Raw genomic sequence first — 22776 nt, forward strand, 5'->3', positions numbered from 1 at the left:
ATAAGTTACACTTAGAAAAGAAACAAATTTCAATATCATGCCAAATATAACGGTCAAATTTACTGAAAAGATCCACCTCAAAGAATTATTTGATTGTACATGTACATCAATACTTTTCTCACGATTTCACAAAAGAGAGCTAAGTAGGATGTTAAGATTTGTTATTCGCTGAATAACCACTTAAATTTCATTCTGTTCCTCACTCAAAGCTATCATATTACTTGAACATGGATTGCATGGAACACTCTTATGGTGCTTATTTTGTCATTTGGAGCTTGACAGTTCCAGTGCTCATTATATTGAAAAGTGGCATGATATTCTCCAACCATTTACGTTTTGTGCTCCACGGAAGAAAGAAAGTCATACAGGGTTGGAATGACATGATGGCGAGTAAATAATGACAGAATAATGACTCTTCCCATTGCATCTTATTCAACAAAACTGGAAATAATGCTTAGAGTAAACTTTAATTTCATAAATAATTAAAAGTGAAAGAGAAAAGAGGGAGATCAAATCATAATAAATACAATCATAACATTTCCATTTCTCCATCCACAGTAGATTGAGGTTCATTATGTGTCTCTATACGAAAACAGATTTTCATTTTAATTGGAATTCGGGTGTCTCTGTGCGCGAGTACTATGCCATCAATTACAGATCCCAGCAGTGTGCAGGAGTCTTCTGTACACACCGGAGCACCGTCTCTCTGGAGAGAGCGAGACAATGCTCTCACTTTCCCCAGTACCCTCTTAATCACACGTGCACTCAAAGGCTGCAGTCGGGCAGAGGGGTGGGACGTTTTACCGTGCTCTTCCAGTGGCAGTCTGCTCAGATCGTGTGTCCTCTGGGGGAGCCAAACAAATCTGACAGGGGATCATGACCATAAATGAGGGCTGTAATTAAACAGCTTTATCTCTCAGGCTCAGATGGGAAACAAGCAGGGAGAGAAAGCGGAATGTGAGACCAAACCGCACGAGGAAGCTGGCGTCACACGTCTCGCTCCGTGCCTGGTGGGGAACAGGGAGGCCTGATCATCTACGGCAACTGACCCGCATCTAATTTAGCATATTATCAAAACAATTAATTATTATTTAAAATATATACATTTATAATCAAGGATACACATTCATTTATACAATAAATTAACCAAAAACCAACATTTAAAAGAGTGTCTATCAGTGGTTCTCAACCAGGGGGCCTCAATAAACTTCAAAGGGAGCCACAGAACAGAAATTATTATTAAATATATAATTTAATTATAATTTCCATTACAAACCTTTATTACTCTGAGAGAGATCAGATGTGCTCCTACAGTAGTCACTTTCAAATCCAGACTCAAAACACATCTGTTTAGCTATGCATTTACTGAATGAGCACTGTGCCACTGTTCGTCCGACTGTTTGTACTGTACTGTATTTTATTTTATTTTTCTAAACTGTTTTGATTATTCTTATTTCTTTTTATTATCTTAATTTCTTCTATGTAAAGCACTTTGAATTGCCATTGTGCATGAAATAAACTTGCCTTGCCTTGCCTTACATATTAAAACGTTTAGCTCTAATCTAAATTAAAATGCTAAAAATAAAAACATAAAATTAAGGTGTGAACTAAAATCATGCTTTTTGTTTTCCCTCAATAATTAATGTTTTTATTGAAGAACAGTACTGTTTATATTTCTATTTGTAGTAATGCACAGAATATAACTTCTTGAATCATGAATCGTGTTAAATTTGTTGTAACACTTTATAATAAGGTTCAATTCATTAACATTAGTTAACTACATTAGTTAACTAACAATGAAAAATACTTCTAAAGCATGTATTAATCTTAATGTTAATTCCAACATTTACTAATACCTTATGAAAATTAAAAGTTGGAACTGAGCTAACATGATCATGTCCAGTAACATACCACTGGACAGTTGTAGAACATTAAACAAAGATGCATAAAAACTGTAACAAATGTATTGCTCATTGTTAGTTGATGTTAGCTAAGTTAACTAATGGGGCCTTACTGTAAAGTGTTAACAAAATAATTAACCATGTTAATGGTCAAAACGGTTGAGAACCACTGCCAGAAACAATGTAACAGGGGTGCATTTGGTTTCCTTTTATTTTGCAATTTAACTTAAACTGTTGTAAGGGGCTATAAACATTAACATTCCTCCCTTCTTCACTTTCAGCTTCTAGCCAGTAAGAAGACTAGTCTAAAAGGTGGACAGAAAGCAGAAGTGAGAGAGGGTGGAAGGGAGCTGCTCAAAAAAACATAACCATTAGCTCTAGGACTATTTATTTTCCGTGTGGGCACACAACCTCTTAAAACTTCCACGTTCAACAACACTTCCATAACATGCTTCTGAAATGGCATCCTAAGTTGTTAATGGGTGTTTGGTTTCCTGTTTATTTTAAGGAGAACCGAGGTTAATCCAAAACCGTGATCCTATCAGAACCGAGTTGGTTTGTTTTGTTTCTTTCTTGTTGTTTTTTTTGGAGATGAAGGTGTAGAAATAGGAACTCTTTTTAAAGAAGTTTAAAAGCACCTTTTTTTTTCTTAGACAAGGGTCATGAGCAATGAAGAGATGGCAGAGATATCGATCCATTTCTGTGAAGGGCCTCATTCATCATCTGTATTTGTCAAAGAGATGCTCTTGCAGCCTAATGGACTCTAATGTGGCTATTCATTAATTATCTATTATAATATCAGTAATCATATTTCCCATTCATCATCTGTCTAATCCATCTAATTTCTGGTATTTAAGCACTAATGTGTCTCCTCTGTTTATTAGCATATGGCTGCACGATTCTTAAAGAGACAATTCACCCAAAAACATAAGTTCTGTCATTTACTCACCCTCATGTCAGTCAAAACCTATATGACTTTCTTTCTTCTTAAATTATAAAAGTGTATATTTTGAAGAACAACTTTGAAGCTTGGCATAGATAATGACAGAATATTAACATTGAGGTGAAATTTAAAGGAATAGTTCCCTTTGTAACCAAGCTTATAACCTGAGTATCCGCAATATCCAAATGGCTTGATCATCACAGACATGAACTAATTTAAAAAACTTGGTGTTGCTTCATTATTTGCATGTTCACATCCTAAGCAAAAAAAGTATTGATTATAGAATAGGAGCAGATATGGGTCATCATCGAGAACCATCTCTGGCAATGAGGTGACTGAGCTACATTATCACATAGACCTTAACTATATGGTTCTTGATTTGCATCAGGAACACAACTTCATTTACATTGTGGGCGGTTTTACAGACTGCATAAAATATTTGGGTTTAAAAAGTGCATTCTTGCTGAATCCAAAGTACTTTGTATACTTTGTCAGTGCTACATTGTGATAAAGACCTCAAGAGTGACCTTACATCCTTCCGTTGAACACAAAAGAGGATTTTGGCATTTGGCAGAATGTATAGTATATACTTTCTTCTAATACATAAAAAAAGTCATGATTGGTTTTTAAGTTTCAAAAATGACCATTAAAATATCACAAGATCACAAGTATACAACCCATTGCTTCCCAAGTCTTATGAAACCATGTCATACAATAGCTTTTTGTGAGGAACAGGTTAAAACAGGTTGAAAATCTTTCCTTTCGTTACAGCTCGCTCTCTCTCTCTCTCTCTCTCTCTCTCTCTCTCTCTCTCTCTCTCTCTCTCTCTCTCTCTCTCTCTCTCTCTCTCTATTGTTAAAAATTATGTGAGAAGAAGTGAAGCACCAGATTTTTAGTTTAAGGATGCCAAACATCATTTGGTCCTAATGTATCTTATAGCCGAATAACATTTTAAACTTAAAGGAATAGTTTACTCAAAAATGAACATTCTGTCATCATTTACTCACCCTCAAGTTGTTTCAAACCTGCATGAATTTCTCTCTTCTGCTGAACACAAAAGAAGATATATTGAAGAATGTCGGTAACCAAACAGTTGATGTCAATGGGGGTACTCTTTGTTCCTTACACAAAGGCTTCAGAAGACTTAAAATTCGGTGCGCAAGTCAAATAGACTACTTTTTTGGCACTTTTAAGTTGCTTTTTTGTCATTTTTGGAGCTTAACATCCTTAAAAACATCTCTTTATGTATTTCACAAGAAGATACAAAGTAATACAGGTTTGGAATGACAAAAGTGTAAATGATGGCAGAATTTTCATTTTTGATTGAATAATTCCTGGATTAGACTGGATTAGAAACAATGACTCAAGGAGGTCTGCAGTCACACACACCGACCAGACCCAGACCTCAACCCTGTAACACCACAAGAGGAAAAACATCAAAAATTAAGAATTCATAGAGCGTTGAACAGACTTATTGCCTCACAGGAGCAGGCCAGTGTTATTGCAAAGCCTTGAGGACTTAAAAGTTTCCATCAAAACAAATGGATAAAGCATACAAAGCTCCATAACGTTTTTTTCATGAGCTACTCTAGAGAGAGAATAACCAATAAAATAACGCCTACAGCAAGACAAAGCAAAACTACCAAAACACATATATGTATATGGTCTTTGCTGGTGCTGGTGTTATTTGAGCTCCCAAGAATGGCCTGTGTTTTTTTTTTTTTTTTTTGATTACATCTTAGGGAAAGACACTTCTTGAAGTGTGGGTAAATCAATATGCCCATATTGATTCAGAAACCTGGTAGTCCTTTAAGCAAATCAGTCGGCCTCATGTGCCCCGGGTCTGTCATCTATTGACGAGCGAGAAGAAATGATGAGAGCGGTTCAAGATCATCTCTCCTGATTACGGCGCCCATATCTCTGAGGGTCATAGAGCATGTCTCTGTTATTGCAAAGCTAAACAGTGTAGAAAACATCCCCTTTACCCCGAGCAAAATGTGGCCTGATCCTACTTTTGAGAGGCTCTTCCAGCTCTTGTGAGTCAAAGCAATCAAAACCCGAAGCAAATGAGAATTTGTTGAAGGGTCCAGATCAGACCGACAGACTGCATTTATCCAAAGCGTTTAAAGTATTTACCATTGACAGTAAGCATGACCTCCTTCTCTCCCACTCCCACTCGCGGCACCACAGCTCGACATACGTATTTCCCAGCGTCCTCCTGTCTCACTGCCTTCAGTGTCAAGGTGTTCTCATTACTTAGCACCTGCAAGGTAACAGATGTTTGGGAGAAAAAAAACACAACGCCACAGCCTGAGTAACTTCGTAGATATCATTAAAAAGTTTTCTCTTCCTTGTCTTTTTTTTCTTTTTTGAAGCAAATACATGAAGCAGAACTGCTTCTATAATTAATCATCACTGTAGTCACAAATACAGCCTCTTGCTTGAGTTTTGACTTCATCTCAACATCAATTGTGAGATCCTAACAGATGACGACCCAAACAAACACAATGTGCACTACTGAGGGTCCATTAGCCCTTGAAAACAGTTCTGTCACATGTATGACATTTTAATTCATCATATCCAGATGGAGAATTAAATAAAACTCCATAAGTCAGGGTTGTGCGCCATTGAAAAAATTGATTGAGAATTAATTAAAGGTGAAGTATGTAAAAATTGTAATGTTAAATTACATTATCTTAAGCCAGTTTATTGTTCATTGATTACTATTAGTATGCCATTAATGGGTTTATCTCAGCCACAAGTTTAAACATTGAGACCTCCAGGTACCATATAAACACCATAACAATCTCTTTCCAGCTCAAACTATAGCGTGAGTTTGGGGCGTGGCTACTGTAGCAGGCGAAGCCAGAGGGTGTTTAGCTGCTGTGGGACCATGACTGATTACATGGGAAAAGATATTCAGCTTCAGTTACAGAAGTGCAAGCCAAATTTAATTGCATTTAGACCTTCAAAGATTAATCAGGTCAAAGCAAACAAGACATTGCAATTAAAACATGCTTCAGTGGATATTCAACATAATCATGCACCCATTCAGAAAGACACATGTTCCAGTTTGCATTGTTTACTTTGATGTGTCCAGTGTAGACAGCCTCAAACAGCTGTGGCGTGTCATGTCAAAAAATGTGCAGTGCAGAAACGTTGGATCGGTTTATTATAAGGGAGACGCTCGCGTTCACTCTAGACAGAGCGATACTCAATTGCTTACTCATGACACAGGGCAACACAGCTAAAAGTATTCCTAATATGTTGGACCTCTTATAGACAGTAGATACTTTTACATGTTGAGACATGCCTTCATAAGCACCGGCGAGAGCTTTATTTATGTTTGAGGTGCGAAAATATGCTGCATTTTTGTAATTACGCTACATACCACTAGCAGATTTCCACACTACACCTTTAAATTCCAATTAAATTCCTGAATTTGACAGAATGCAGAATATAAATTTTAATTTAAATGCAAGTAGGAAGTAGAATTAAAATGCATTTAAAACTAATTGAAAACTAATTTTAAACAAGATAAACAAAATCAACTTAAAAAAAACCTTTGGTTCGGCAAAGCCTTTGTTTGAAAGCTTTGAAAAAGTTTAAACAGTCTTGAAGTTTGAACATTTATGAGCGTTTTAGACAGGGTTTTTATTGTTAACTAAAAATAAAAATAAATCTAAGTACTGTACATTGCTGTTAATTGGAGTGAAGCTTAAAGGTGCTCTAAGCGATGTCACGTGTTTTTTAGGCCAAAACATTTTTTGTCACATACAGCAAACATCTCCTCACTATCCCCTATCCCCTATCTGCCTATCCCCTGAACACACTGTAAAAACCGCGGTCTCTGTAGACAGCCCAGCCTCCACAAACGGCGAGAAAAACAAACTGGCCCAGCCTGGACCACGAAACATAACAAACAGTGTTCCAGCCAATAACCGACTAGAATGATTTGGGGGTGGGGGGTTAGTGCGTATGCATATGAAGGGGGGTGTGGGGAGTGGAGGAGAGAGAAGCATGAAGAGGGAAGTTAGCTAGAGGAGAGATGTTCTAGACAACGACTAACGTTAAAATGTTATATTCTTGAGAATTTTGATATGGCCGACACACGACCAAAGAGACGACGTTACGATGAACAAATAACAAAGAATAGGGAAAAGGAGAAGGAACGCGCAAAGTCCCGAATTTACATCGGAAAAGCGTTCAAAAGGTGGCGAGAACTCTGCCGGCAGAAGGGCTTCCAATCAGACATTCAGGTGGCTCTGTTTTTGCTGGACAGGTCGGTAAATCCAGTTTGGCTTTTTTAAATGGTTGATGACTGTTTCAGAAAGCACGGAAGGGAGGGGGAGTGGACGGAATGAGGAGGAGGGACGGTCGAGCTAGCCTCGTTTTGTTTGACAATAATTTGAACGTCAACAAGAAGTGACGTCACCCAACTTCGCTTAGAGCACTTTTAAATAAAATCTTAGATGAAAAATTTAAACTAAACGAAAATTACAAATGTTGCCTTGGCAATTAACTGAAATCCGTTTAAAAAAAAAGTCAAAGCACTAAGATTACTAACTGGTAATAATAATAATAAAAAAAAAATATATATATATATGATAAAAAGTGTAATAAAAAAAAAAACCAATAAAAATTAGAAAAGCACATAACAAAATTACTAAAACTTGTATGTAATGTAAACTATAAAAAAGGAAAATATAAAAATGAAAGCTAATTCAAAATATTAATAGGACTATAATAGTATAGATTCACAGATACATAGATACATTTTCTGAGTAGTGCAGAGAAAAGTACGTACGACTCCATGGCCCCTTTTCATCCAGACGATGGTGAGCGAAGGGTTTCCAATCCAAGCGCAACTAAACACGGCATCAGAACCCCGGTCCACCTGGAGGCTCTGGGGATCAGCAGCCAGACGAGGGCCGACTACATACATACATTCAGAGAAGAAAGTCATGTAGGTTTGAAATGACATAAAATCATTTTTTTAAATCATAAAATATGAAATCATAAATCGTTTTGGAATAAACCATTCCTTTAAGATATAAAATGAAAAGAAACATATTTATACACAGTAGGTATGCTGTTCAACTCACAGTAAACATCCACATTGCGACTGATGTTGGTGCTGCCCAGGGCATTGGTGACCTCACAGGATACTGGTTCAGTGAAGAAGGAATGATCAACCAGCACCTCATAAGCGTCTCCCGTCGCATCCGTGATCATGTTTCCCCCCTTCGCCCATCTAATTATCCACCAGAGACACAGACAGAGCAAGAAATGAACAACCCTGATGGACGCTGCCAAGGTTTTTTCCCAAATCTGCTCGAAAGATCAAAGGCGGTAAGAAAGGTATTTTTTCACAGGCAAATGACTGAGATCATGTCATATTTGCATGGTGTACTGAAACAACAAAAGAGTGTCTAATGTAATTTTCAGGACACTGCATGTTTTTTTTTTTTTATTTGTGCCTTTTCATTTTCATGCTGTCGGCAGGCCGTGTCTTCTTTGGCGGAAGAATAACAGGCACACATTAAGAGGTTTTTAGATGCTGCCTCTGTCATTGGCACCCTTTGATGCTGTAGTCATTATAGTGAAATGTAAAGAGGGAAGCGAGAAACCACAGACAACGCAGGCGAACGCTACTGCTTTGGTTTAGATGGGAAGATCAAGCACATCAAGATGGACTTTTGTTTGCATCTCTGAAGTAAAAGTGGACAGTGTTACAGAAATAAAAAAGAATTTGATATAATGAATGCATTCAACACAACTCTCTGCTTTTTTATTTTATGTTTGGCATTTTCATCACTTTTATTGGCAAGGACAAAGCTCAGCAATCACTTTTTCCCCCATGCTGGACACCAAAAAATGGCAAATCATTTATATTTTGCTATCTTTGCAACATATTTAAAAAAAAATAAGTGCCAGTAGCAAAGTATATCTTTATTAACATGAGAATGTCTTATCAACAATTAATGTACAACAAATAACATGTATTTTAAAAGGTATTTACGTTTGGGGTCTTTAAAATTTTGTATACTTTTAAAAGAAGTCTCTTTTACTAACAGAGGCAGCATTACCTGATCAAAAATACAGTAAAACCAGTGATATTGTGAAATATTATAATTTAAAATAACTGTTTTATATTTCAATGTATTTTTAAATGTCATTTGTAAAATGTTATTCCAGTGATAGCAAATCTGCATTTTCAACAGTGCAACAATATTTTTCTGCAAACCATGATATTATAACGTGTTCAAAATGTTGCATCTGTTGTTGTGGTTAAGGATGTGTTTAATGTTAACGTTGTACTTTAATCATTTGGCATTGATGAACTGTTATTAAACCGTTACCACAGTCATCTGCCTCATCCAGGACAGTGATGAGTCTGCATACAGATATGAGGTTGAGCAGCAGGCCGTCTGGTGCAGTCATAACAACCTTAACATGCTCAAAACAGGGGAGAAGATTGTGGATTTCAGGAGAACCTCCACTCACCATCATGAACAGCACTTTGGTAGCAGTTGAGTCATTCAGGTTCCTGAGCTCTACCATCTCTCAAGACCTGAAGTGGGACACTTCCAATGACTCCACTGTGAAAAAGTTTGTAATTCCTTTTCCTACAATACTACAACGAACAGTCCGGACTGCAGAAGGGATTATTGCTCATCCCCTGCCCACCCTCCGGGACCTGCAGGTAAGATCATCACAGACTCCACTCACCCTGGCCATAACCTCTTTGAACTGTTGCCATCTGGACGACGACTCAGAACATCCAGGCACAGGAGTGGCCTCTTCACACAGGCCATCTCCCTCTTGAACAGTTGATCCCTCTCTAGGCCTCTCTTAATGTAAAACTCCACATTTAGTGCAATATTTTACTAATTTAATCCTATTTATTCACATGATCTAAAAAAAACTGTAAATATGTTGATAATCTGCATGTAAATATGTCTATTCTGACGTGTATAAACTTGTTGTATTTATATGTGTGCACTGGAAGATTCATTGCCCCAAAAAAACTTTTGCAAACTTTTGAAAAGTTATGATATTCCCACACACTAGCCAGACGGGATTTAAACTTTGTCGGCCGAAGACCCAAGTTTGGTTCGAAGATGAAAAAACAAACCAAGCATGATGTTCTCTCACCATTCCTGATTTCTAACACGCACTTACAGCGTTTGGCGTGGTCTTGCGGTTGTCAGAGCAGAAACGAAAGCTGATGCTCTCATTATGTTTTTAATTTGTCTCTGGGCGCATTCGTATGTAAATTGAGCAAGCTTGTTTTGTCCATTAGTTCGAAAGATCTGTAAAAACCCATACATTTACCAACTCATAGACCCTCCCCTCGAAGAAATCCGGACAGAAGTGGTTGAAAGTGGACAAAAGAGACAGATTAAAACACCAGGTGTAAACGGGATGTCTTCCTCATCTACTTGTGATCCAATCTACCAAAACACATCTAAATACCAGGTGTAAACAGGGCCTGAGTCTCATGCAAGGAGTAATTTGTTCTTAAAATGACATGTCAAATTAAAACTAGTTCTAAAAATGCATTTTAAGACACCTGCATTCAATTCCACTTCACTGCGCTTCACCTAGCTGCTTCAAAACAGAAGATCAAGTCCTTTGTGAACGCCCCTCACTCATTTGTGCATCTGCTCTCTCTACAGCAGCTCTACATGGGCACTTTGATGGAACTGAGACTCAAACTCACATTGCCAGCATGTACACCATGGCTCAATGTGTATGTGACTGCTGAACCCCTATAGGCCACGGCTCCAACACAAACTTTCTTTTTTGCAGTTTCCTCTGTGTTCCTTTGGGGACGGCAGCCTCCATGTGAACTCGCACACATGAGAGAGATCCACACACAGGACAGGGCTGATGGCTTCACCTGTCAATCTCAGCAGGAAACAGTCTGGCCAGCTCAAAATATGATGAAAATGGAAGGGGAAAAAAAGAGGCCAAGAGAAATGTTTTATTCGCAGCGATGGACAGATATCCATTTCATTCCAATGTAAACGTGTAGCTAATCCAGGGGCAATTGATTAACTGTGAAAAGAGTCTAAAATGAAGATATTACTATGGATCACAGCAGGTCTCTGCCATCTCATCATGGATTCAAACGAACACCGGAAAGGGCTTATTACATCCTGTTAGGAGAATTCAATTTCATCAATTCCAATGGTGCCAATATTCAGCGTAAGCTGTTTATGAAATTATTTTAATCCCGTATTTGTTGCTAAAATAGGAAAAATGCTGCAAACAATTTCCATGGATCTTTGACATTTAAGTGATTAACTGTCTTACTTTAATTTAATCAAGACCCAGAGCAGTCTCCTCCTGCCAGGGAGACACTTTCATTGGCTCAGACAAGGGCTGCGTCTTGACATATTCAAAGATGAAAACATTGTGTTATACAGAGCTGTGACAACTTTATCTCGGAAAAGGACATGAGAATAAAACAGTAACGTAACCACAAATAAAACATCAGAAAAAGTTATCCAGCCTCAGCCAGAAAGATAAATTGTGCTCTCAAACCTTCACAATACACAGATAAAATCCATGTGTCTGCTGCTACATCCAGCTTTCTTTACATTATTCAACAGCAATAGTATACATAGAATAAAAAAAAAATCCTCTGAAGGTGTAAGCCGATACAACACCCGTGGAAAACAAAATTGTTTGTTTTTAAAGATGCTGCAGGAGGGCTGTCTGTGATCTGCTGCATTTCTAATTAAAACACTGGGTGGTACGAACCGTCTCCGCCAAAACAAGCAATCAGCCACGTGGACGCTGATACCGACCGATGCCAAGCAGCAAAGCCACATGTTCACATCAAATGCTCGACACGCCCAACAGAGCGTCTTCCATTAGACACTTCAGAGGTGACAAATGAGGATAAGACAAGACAAATCACCTACGCTAGAACAAAGGCGCCAACACCAGCGCTGACAGAAAGCCCCTGGAGGGACATGAAGCACACACTTTATTCACAGGCAGAAAACCGACGTGTCTGATTCCATCCATTAACGTCCCACTTTTCTGCTCTTATGCCGGTTCAGACTGCATGATATTTTTACTATTGTCACTGTGTCAGATTATGCGATTTTGACTCCTAAATTCTTTTCGTGTTGTGGACAAGAAACATGTCACACTACACGTTGCTTCCCGACCAATCATCGCTAGCCGTCTTTAATGACGTGCGTGATGTCATCGAAAAGGCAGAACTAGCAACTGACTTCACAGAGCATAAACAAATAGCTGTACAAGCCTAATGCTAATTCCAGTATTCACCGGGTTGCTGAAGTTCCTTCGCTATCGTTCACCAGCATTTATCTTTATTCACTATGTCGTGGTGGTCCCTCAAGGAAACATCAATTGCGCTGATATCGTGTAGTCTGAACCCGGCATTAGAGTTCAAGAAGAAAATCAACATTCACAACCAGAATTAAGAGATGCATTCTCTTTTACTCTTTTCTTGTGGCTTATTTTTTGAGTGCAATGGCTTTTATTGAACTCCCCATGATGGCCTCACATTTGAAGGTGTTATTTTGGTGGAGCGAGGTCTAGGTTTAGGATAAAATGAAAGGCCACATCCTTGGAAAAGAAAGAGCAGAAGTCTCTATGCGATTTCACTGTCACTGTGAATTTCACGCGCACTACATCACACTGCTCCATGGGACAATGCAGTGCTTTTCTCCAAACAGTCCAGCTTACTGGCATCATAAACACAGTTCACAGTGCTCACAGCAATTTGTATGTAGGGATGCGTAAGCAATATAGAGCAGTTGTTCCGATATTCAGACCAGCAGCACAGTTCAATAAACAAAGTTTATTTTTTGCCAAATTATTAATTGTTCCTTTTCCTATTCTTGCTCCACCAATGGAAAAAGCAACAAAAGCTAATAGAACCCATTATAATCAGTGATGCTATCTACGCCGGATGTGGAGCGGCACAATGTAACACGAACATTTCCAGACAGTAATCTGATAACTAATAACTGATAACTGCACTGTAAAATATTTCCAGGATTTCACAATATATAACTGTGATATTTCACAGGTAATTACATTATTACCACTTCACAGGCTTTAACTGTGATATTTCACAATATAATACCGTATTTAGACTTTTACTGTGAAAATAATGCAGGCGCGGGGCTTTTACAAGAAACTACTGTGAATTCCGTCATTTTCGCGCTGCAACTGCGTCATCTGAGCTCCCCCGGAGCTCCCTGGCCTGATCTCCTCCATGGTCTCGCTCGACGGATTCAATGCGGTAAGTGTTTAATTTCAAACTTTGTCAATTTGATGACTGTTTTTAATATGAAATTGCATGTTATTTAAAAGTATGAACCAAATTAGCGTTAGTTAAGTTCTGTTTCATGTTTTTGTAACTGTTGTAAAACATTAAATTAACATTAAGGTTGAACCACTGTAGTCACATGGACTATTTTAACAATCTTCACTACCTTTCCGGGCCTTGAAAGTGGTAATAAAATTGCTGTCCATGGAGGAGTCAGAAAATATCTTAATTTGTGTTCCAAAGATGAACGAAGGGCTAACGTGTTTGGAATGAGGGTGGGGTTTTGGGTAAACTATCCCTTTAATCTGTTCTACGAGTTTAGACAGGCTGCAAAATGTCTAAAATTCATTGTTCTTACGTTTATTTGAATTAAACATGCCTTTTCAATGTTATAGGTTATTGATAGGTTAGAATAAAAACGTCAAATTTACAGACGTACTTTACAATAGTTTTAAGTGTAAATTTACATCACATTACTGGCTTACTGAGTTGCATTACTATTTACGCATGTCATGTAATTTTTGCTTAACCTCAATCATGTTACTTTCAGAGTCCTCTGGTTTGTTGATTTAATATTAATTGATATAGTACTATTCACATGATTTATCTGATTTATCATGAGTTTTACAATTGTAATTTCTTAAATTGTACACATTTTAGGATTAGTTTTACAATGCGAGTACCATACTTGCAGGTACTTGCACCACAGAGTAACTTAAACTTTTTGTCTTTCTTATCTTTTGTAGATCGTGGACAGAACCCATACTATGCAGGTGCCTGCTGCAAGGGAAGGAGCGAGACACCTGCAACCCTCTCTTTTCCCACCTTTTTGTCTTTTCTTCCCTCTCTCACTCTCTCTTCTCTCTCTCCTTCTTTCTCTTTTCAGCTCCTACGTTGTGAAGTACCATTATCACATAGTAAACACATGCACAGTGCACACACATAGACACACATTCCTGTTACCCAGTGTTCATTCCTGTTACCCAGTGTTTATTCCTGTTATTAAATTGTATTTTTCAAGTACCATTATCACATAATGGTAAACACAGTAAACACATTCACACACATATTGACAGACATTCATGTTACCCAGTGTTCATTCATGTTACACAGTGTTTATTCCTGTTATTAAAATGTATTTTTCTTCTAAAAAAATAAAAGTTAAACCATTGTTTTTATCAGTTTTGTTTGGTCCATCATTTATGCTAAATCACAGTATAGACATGGTTAAATACAGTAATTCTACAGCAGCTTACTGTTAAATTACAGTAATATGATAGACTAACTGTAATTGCACAGTAAAATACAGTAATTATACAGCAGCTTACTGCTAAATCACAGTAATATGACGGCATAGTTATTGTGAAGTCACAGTAAACAGCTGTCATTTCACAATTATTTACTGTAAAAATGATACGGTAACTTACTGTGAAAGTCATGCAATTATTAACCTGCAATTTATTGTAAATTTACAGTGAAATAATTAACAGTGTGACAACTGATGTGTTTGGTGTAGACATGGTGTAAACCAAGAGAATTAAGGAGTAGCATTTCTGAATGAATCAATGTTTTGAACAAATTTGAGGTAATGATTCAATGATTCACTCGATTGTTTAGTTTCTGAGTGAATCAGAGTTTGGAAGCATCAGTTGAGAGAATGATTCAACCAGTTTTTTTAATTTAAATTTAAATTTAAATTTTTTTGTATATTTTTATTTAATTAATGAATGAATGACTGACTTATTAAAACAGTCACTAATTTAAAACAGCAACCTACTGGCGTAACAATATAACATGCAGAAAGAATGTTAATTAATCTCTAAAGATTAAAGAATATATATATACCGTATATATATATATATATATATATATATATATATATATATATATATTACAAACAGTAATAGGTTATTTTGTCCATTGAAGCTTTCAAGATGTTCTTAAACAATGTTGGAGAGCATGACATTAGGTTTTGAGGAGTTAATGCTAAGAGCTTGAGGGCTGATGTAACTAAAGCAACAACAACAAAGAAAAAAAATGCTGAATAAAATAATTTTCATTAGTAGACGCCAACTTTTGCACCCCACCATGCAATTGACATCCACCATTGAAAAATCTATTTCAGACAAACACTAGTGGAGCTGTGAGATCACAGCACACCAGATTCCATTAGCCATAATATTGCTCTATGAAATTATGAAAAGCCACGAATGAAAAATACTTAAGGTCTTAAATGGCCATCATGACCGCCGAACATAAAGGCTTTATTTTTGCTAATTAATTTACAGCTTCACTAATCTCATTTCAAATGCCACAGGAGGACAGTGATGGGTTTTATTTCGGCGAGCGGCTGGACCGGACGCCTCCAATAAGCAATGCTACATTTTTGTCTTACAAAAAACAAAAAACAAAACAAAGTTAAATTAATTTCCATATTTATGTAAACAAAATGAACATGAATAAAATATTGGCTAGTGAAAATAATCCTTCCTCTTTCTAGTGAGGCAGCTCTAATCCTCTCAGAGGAACGGTGTAATGCCCACAGGAAATCTCCCGCAATCAGTAATGACTTTCTTCATAATTAGTTGGGCTTCTGTGTTCCTGCAGTGTGAATTCAAATGCTGTGTTTCTCCAAGAAGCCAGTCTCCGTGTGGAAGTTTCCCTGTGCTTGATTGATGATTTCATGACATTACATTTGGCCGAGGGTTTGGTCTGTGGCACAGCGCATATTTGAAGTCTGCTGCAGTGGGTCAAGGGACAGGAGACACACAGTGTCCTCTGAGTTTTTGAGAGATCCTTTGTCCAGCTGGCTGAGGGCAGAGGCACAATTGTCTGGTGTGTGTGTCGGTCTGTTCTCCTTTAGACCTCTCCGGAATGAATAATGCATGAAAATCTTAAGGGGCAGAAGGTGAGACCATCTCTAGCTCCACACTGATTAAAAAGATGTTAGGTGTGACACTGTCTCTCTCTATATGATGAAGATGTTCCAGTGAAATCAACAAAATGCAAACAAATGTGTTCTTGACCAACAGATTACTATACAGTGGCAGATTTTAGGATGAAATGATCAAAAATGCATGAAATGTTAATTTGACTTGAATTATAGTTATCGTAACATTGTTTTTTTTTTTTGTTTTTTTTTTACTTTATTTTAGTTTTGGCTTTGAAATTAACAAATACTCTCCAACAGATCTATATTTCTATATTTCTTATTATTATCAAAGTGCTGCTTAACATTTTTGTGGAAACCGTGATACATTTTTCAGGATTCTTAGATTATTTAAAATAGAGAGCATTTATTTAAAATAGAAATTTTTTGTTACATTATGCATGTCTTTTACTGTCGCTTTTGATCTGCGATGATTTTAATCTGATGCATCCTTGCTGAATAAAAGTATTAATTTCTTTTAAAAACAATCTTACAGATCCCAAACTTTTGAACAGTAGTGCATATCTACCATGTTAAAGATCATATCAATCATCAATTAATTAATATTTATGAGCTAAGTCTTCAAAGCGCTGTGATGTCACAACCAGCACAAAAAAAAAAAAATTTAAAACTTGCACTGCGTCCACTGCCTACTCTACTTTTTTGCTACAAAGTAATGTAAAAGTATACAGAAAAAAATATAATTTCAAATTACTAGATTCGCATATGATTTTTGTGTGGTTTTGGAACATTTCACGCAAGCTGAGTGCCACAAATGCTATTTTCATATGATCACGCGTTGAAACAAAAACATCATGCTGCTTCACACGCATATGAGATGAACATGTGTTGGCATGAGAAATTCATGTGGTTTTTCTGCGAATACGTATTGTGCACAATAACAAAAACATCAGGAGAGTAAAAGAAGGAGATTCTGGGACATAAAACCAGTATTTCAGTCGGAGTGTGTGTGAGTGCGAGCTCTCACCTGTAATGAGTGACAGGGGGATTCGCTTTAGCAGCGCAATGGAACTTGACCAGATTGCCTTCCAGAACAGGCTGCGGTTCCACAGAGAGGTTCACCAGTGGGAAATCTGGAGGAGCAAAGAGGGCCGGTCAACTTCATCTTCCCACAGAATGTCTCAAAATGCTCATTAATAAACACTCGTCAGAAAGATTAATTGCGGATTAAAGAACTAACTAAAAATACTCTAAAAAGTGGGAACGGCTTGATTATTCTTTTTCCCAGTAATGAGAGCTACTTTGCATTAAGATTAATTGGCGCCTTAACTCGCCTTCGAACAGCTGAATTAGAATTTAAACAACTTTTAAAATGAGCATGATTAAAGAGAGTTTTTGGCGAAATGAACAAATAGATTGATTACACAAATTAAACAAACAGCGACCAAATTCCCATTAAGCAAAAGCGATATTTAACCCAAGACTTTTTATCCAGGCATTTCAGAAGACAATTACATTTTATTTATTTGAGTTTAATGCAGCGCTGGAATTCTCGTTAAAAAAAATGGCAGTTTTCATTAAAACAAAAGAAAGTTTGAAATGTGTATGAAATTAATAGGTTGGATCAAGGCAATCTTATATAGTTTGCTTTCGTTCACTCCTTTCCAATTACACACACCCAAACCCAAACAGTCAGGACTGACAGCAGATGTGAGACAGGAAGTGACAGCGGACAGACAGGCGCTGACACGTTCAGAGCTGAAGAAGTGTCTGTGAAAGCATGATTGTGCCGTGTGTTTGTTTGGACACAGGGCATGTTGGACATTAACTAGGCCAGCGGTAGAAACATCAGTGACATACCGACAAATCACAACAATTCCAGACAGCAGTGGTTCCTCCTGCTGTTTCCCCCCCAAATCCTAAAACTTTAATATGAGAAAAGCTCCTACAATCTGCCCCAGTCCTGTCAAAGCACAGTGGACGGATCTGTCACCTCCCATAGGTCTGAATGTGATTAGAGGCCTGTGGAAAGCCCAGACACAGTGCTGGGTCTGATTTCTCATTAGCAGTCTGCACCCGTCACTCGCCCAACGTATTTGTACCGAGGACAGATGTTTCATTCATAATGCCTTATGGCGCGGGACTAGTCATTTAAAACTAACCTGAAGGCTTCCTGAAAAGCGTCGAAACGAAAAAGTGGTGTATTCAAACATATTAGAGAAACAATAACAGCGATACAGTGTAAGCGGTTAGCAAGCGGACAACTTGCACAACTTCTTCCACCTTCAACTTATTACGACTTCGGTAACAGAGTTCAGTTTACAAGCAAAGAGTTCCTCATAAGAATGCAGATTATTACTACTTTTCAGGGCTGTCAGTTGATTTAAAATATGAATTATCCATTAAACCAGCTGAAATGTTCTTATAAATATATTTCTGCATAATTGTTGCCCGATGAATACCTGATGGTCTTCTGATGGTCGAAACGTTGTGCTATTAATAAATTCATTTGGAGCAGCTATTTTCAGTGTGCGGACATCACGCTTCTTTTTTTTTTCCTTTAATAAATTTAACCATATTAAAAATATTTAATTACACTGAAAGCACTACTACTTAGAATATTAGGAATGTTAGGAATTTACATTTAGTGAAATAACTGTCAATGAAAAATGACAGTGTAGTGATTAAAATACAATAGAAATATTTAATACAAATAAATAAACGTTTGTTCTGATCTTATTCATCAGGTCTTGCACTGCAACATTGCAGTCTGGATTTTTAAATCTTCTTGCTGACACTCAACTCAACTCAACTTTATTTATATAGCACCACTAAAAACGACAATTGTTGACCAAGGTGCTGTACACTATATCAGATATCATCAGCATTTAACACCATGTACAACATACATTACAAAACAGAACACCGAAAAGACCAGACACAGCACAAATCAGCTACAATTATAAGCCAAAGAAAAATTATAGGTTTTGAGTTTTGCTTTAAACTTGTGCAGTGTAGAGGCAGTTCTAATGAAAACAGTAGGCTGTTCCAAAGTTTTGGTGCAGCAACGGCAAAAGCTCGATCTCCTCTCGTTTTCAATCTAACCCGAGGAACATTTAACAGTCTCTGGTTGGATGACCTAAGAGACCTTCCAGGATTGTGAATGGATAATAAATCAGAAATGTATACAGGAGCCAATCCATTCAAGGATTTAAAAACCAGCATCAAGACTTTAAAATCAATTCTCGTAAAACTCACTTTAACTTCCATTTACAGCACATTGAATACATACATTAACAAGAAACGATGCGATGTTTGAAAACGGAACTATGCCACCACCAGGCTCAGTGGAATTAGTCCATTAAGCCGCATGGGCAGCTATGAAAACTACCAGGCGCTCAGATAGTACAGAATCAACATTGATTTGTGATCATTCATTTTAAATGAAGTTTGCACTGGATTGTGGTAACATTGGGAATTAGGGAGGTTTCCAGTTTTCCGAAAAAACGAAAAAGTATTGCATTTAAATATGCACCCGAAAACCGCCATGTCCTCTAAACATAGAGGCATGCATCTATTTTGGATGGAAGACTCAAGGGAGGATGCGAGTGAGTGTTTCCTTGAGCTTGATGAAGCACCTCTTGTCAGTTTCCTTTGTGTGGAGTGAGTGCGTTCGCCCGACAGGAGCTCACGAGAGGCCTCCAGACGCATCTCCATGTGCACATGTGGTCATTAATTATTCCTAACAAACAGCATTGTTTCAATCCCGCTCTTATTTACAAGGCAATTACTTTGAGAAGCGGAGAGACATCCTCCTGGGTGCTAATTCTTAAACGAACCGCTACGCAGAGGCCCACAAGCTAACGGCGCCGAAGAGCTTCGCGCCACGTTCAAGCAAAGGGTCAGATGAGATGGCGTTATCGGTGGCACTCGCTGTGAAGAATATTAGCCGCCTTTACAATAAAGCCAAAACTCCTTTAAGTCGTAAGAGGTAGAAAATCCAAAAGGGGCAAAAGTGAAGTGTGCACGCAGATTGATGTGGGCTACGAGCTTTGAGAACCTTTCATGAAATATGAAACATGTTGTTTAATGGGGAAGTTTTAATTACTATATGTGGTTCAGAGGCATTGATGACCTTTAAAGTGAGAACATGTGAATGAAAGGAGTGTTGGAGATGTGAATGTCAACACGTTGCAGATTAATTTGTGTATCTAGCCAATGAAGATTGGTTGAGTCCAGAGATCCTTATCGAAATTGTGCTGTGCGAAGAGGAACCACCAAGAAACTTTCCATTACTCGCCATCATCAAGTCTTTTTTTTAAATGTCCGCTTCCATGGAAATAATCAATGGCATCTAGAATGGAAGTCTAGGAGGGTGTCAGACTAATTAAAAAGTAGCACCCATATCAATGAAGAGCGATACGAACCCTTAACTCTGGCACATTGGAAGACCATCTGCTCAGGGCCGAACTGATTAAACAAATGCACATATATCCCTGCTGAACAGACCGACTAAAACCACTATGAATTTCCAAAAAGGACCCGGTTGGTTTATTCTGGTTTAATGCCGGTACAGCTGGTGTCATAAAGAGTTCGGTCTGCACGTTCAGTCCACCTAAAACGTGAGAACATTTCTGTTAACTGAAACAACTTTTAACTTTTCAGTGAATGGTAAGAAATCCTGCAAAATTACTATTATGTACATTGTCTGAACTACATTACTATACCATAAATGTGCTTTAAATTACATGTATTCATTTATATCAGGGTTCACCAATCTCGGTCCTGGAGGGCCGCTGTCCTGCAGAGTTTAGCTCCAACCAGCTCCAACACACCTGTTTGAAAGTTTCTAGTATGCCTAGTGAGACCTTGATTAGCTGGTTCAGGTGTGTTTAATTGGGGTTGGAGCTAAACTCTGCAGGACAGCGGCCCTCCAGGACCGAGATTGGTGAACCCTGATTTATATAGAATATAACAAAATCTATAGATTGTGATTCATTTGAATTAATAATCATACATATTTTATCAAGGATGCAATACATATATTTTCCAAAATGTTTCTTGAGCACCAAATAAAATCATACTGTATTTTTGATCAAATCAAATGCATCTCTCTCTCTCTCTCTATATATATATTCTTCAATATTAATAAATACATGTTTTTATAGATATTATATATTATTATATGATTAAATATTTGATATGATTATGACATATTAACAAATAGCTGGCCCCTGGGATCCAATATGGGCAGCATTCTATGGGGGACCTACTGTAAATCTTCATGACATCAGCATAGAAGTGCAAAAGGGTTTTGTGGACCCATGATCCAGATCATTGTTGGTCAGAAGGAGAGCCCAAGTGGTCATAGTGCAATTGTTGTGTTTCACAGGAGGGTCAGGACAGATGAAGCTGGTTCTGCAGGAGCCCTGATAAATAGGCCAGTGCTTTCACAGCCAAGAGCTTATAAATGATTACGAGCAAATGTGTCCTGTCTAATGTGAAGAGAAGGGCCAGAGTATCTCAGTAATAAGTGAAAAGCAACACGCTTATTTAGGTCACCAGTGACTCATGTACCCACTGATAGCTCTGTTTATTAGAGGTACACTTTAGGCGGAACACAAAACTTCAGATGAAATGAAATCTAAACATTCTCCCATCACTCTGATGAACTCTTGGAACTCTGTCACGTTGCCGTATTTGATCAGACCCGCCGGTTTTATAACTGTTGTTTTTGGGCAATTACCTATAGAGAAGGATAAATGGAAAAAACAGCATGTGACATATAATGAAAGTGTTTTCGGTAAATAATCTCCGGGAATAGTGGAAAACATTTTGTGAGCTCTTCAAACTGCCAGGTCTGCCAAAAAACACATTTCCATTATGGCACCTTACTTAACAGCTGCCTTTTCTGAATATTGAAGACATGAAGCATCAGGAAAACGCCCCTGATGCCGGCTCGAGGTCCCTGTGGGCTGCCGTGGCCCAAAGGTTCTAGCACCTCTCTGCTCTCAGTCATCACTTATTTACCCAGCACATGTTCTTTCAGTGTGTGGCCTACAGCGGGGTCTCTGCTTCACTGAACTGCTTCCTCGCGTTAGACCTGGCACATCTCAAACGACAGAGCGCACAGGCGCAGGTTAGACACGGTGTAATTATTATGATTTAGCTGGCAAAAGGGAAGTTCAAGTGAACCACCCTGAATCGTAAGCTAAATGAATCTTGACAGTAGCAGTTTGTGGCAATTTCATTGACTTACACATAAACTATACTAGTCAAAAGCTTGGAATAATTAAGTTGAATTTAAAGGAATAGTTCATAATCATTTATCATTTATTCTGTCATCATTTATTAAAAATTCTGTCATCATTTATTCACCTTCAAGTTGTTTCAAACCTTTAAGTATTTCTGTCTTCTGCTGAACACAAAAGAAGATATTATTTTTTTCCTACTAACATTCTTCAAAATATCTTCCTTTGTGTTAGGAAAGTAGATATAATCTCAAACCTGGCTGGTTTGACTTCCTCCAATCGTGATTAATTAAACAAAACATTACATTGGCTCTCACAGTAGCAACATCATGGAAACTGACCAATCAGGGGCGTCTGCGCAATTCAGGGTGGAAAGAGGCTTACAGTAAAACTCTTCTATTGTTTTGCATGACAAAATGATTTGGGCCGAGTCCGGAGGAGCAAAAAAAAAAAAAAAAAAAATTGAATTT

The 22776-nt window shown here is 37.7% G+C and overlaps 1 protein-coding gene across 1 annotated transcript in view; it reads right to left on the minus strand.

Moving 5' to 3' along the window:
* The window catches only part of kirrel3a (kirre like nephrin family adhesion molecule 3a), a 131618-nt gene that overhangs the window by 12409 nt on the left and 96433 nt on the right, over positions 1 to 22776 (minus strand). The window contains exons 6-9 of the mRNA XM_079862005.1: positions 17083 to 17188; positions 7950 to 8098; positions 7652 to 7779; positions 4981 to 5107 (exon numbers count right to left, since the gene is read on the minus strand). Of these exons, the coding sequence (XP_079718131.1) occupies positions 4981 to 5107; positions 7652 to 7779; positions 7950 to 8098; positions 17083 to 17188 (510 nt within the window). The remainder of the gene's footprint in view (positions 1 to 4980; positions 5108 to 7651; positions 7780 to 7949; positions 8099 to 17082; positions 17189 to 22776) is intronic.

Source organism: Squalius cephalus (assembly GCF_949319135.1).
Source record: "Squalius cephalus genome assembly, chromosome: 24".
NCBI lineage: Eukaryota > Metazoa > Chordata > Actinopteri > Cypriniformes > Leuciscidae > Squalius > Squalius cephalus.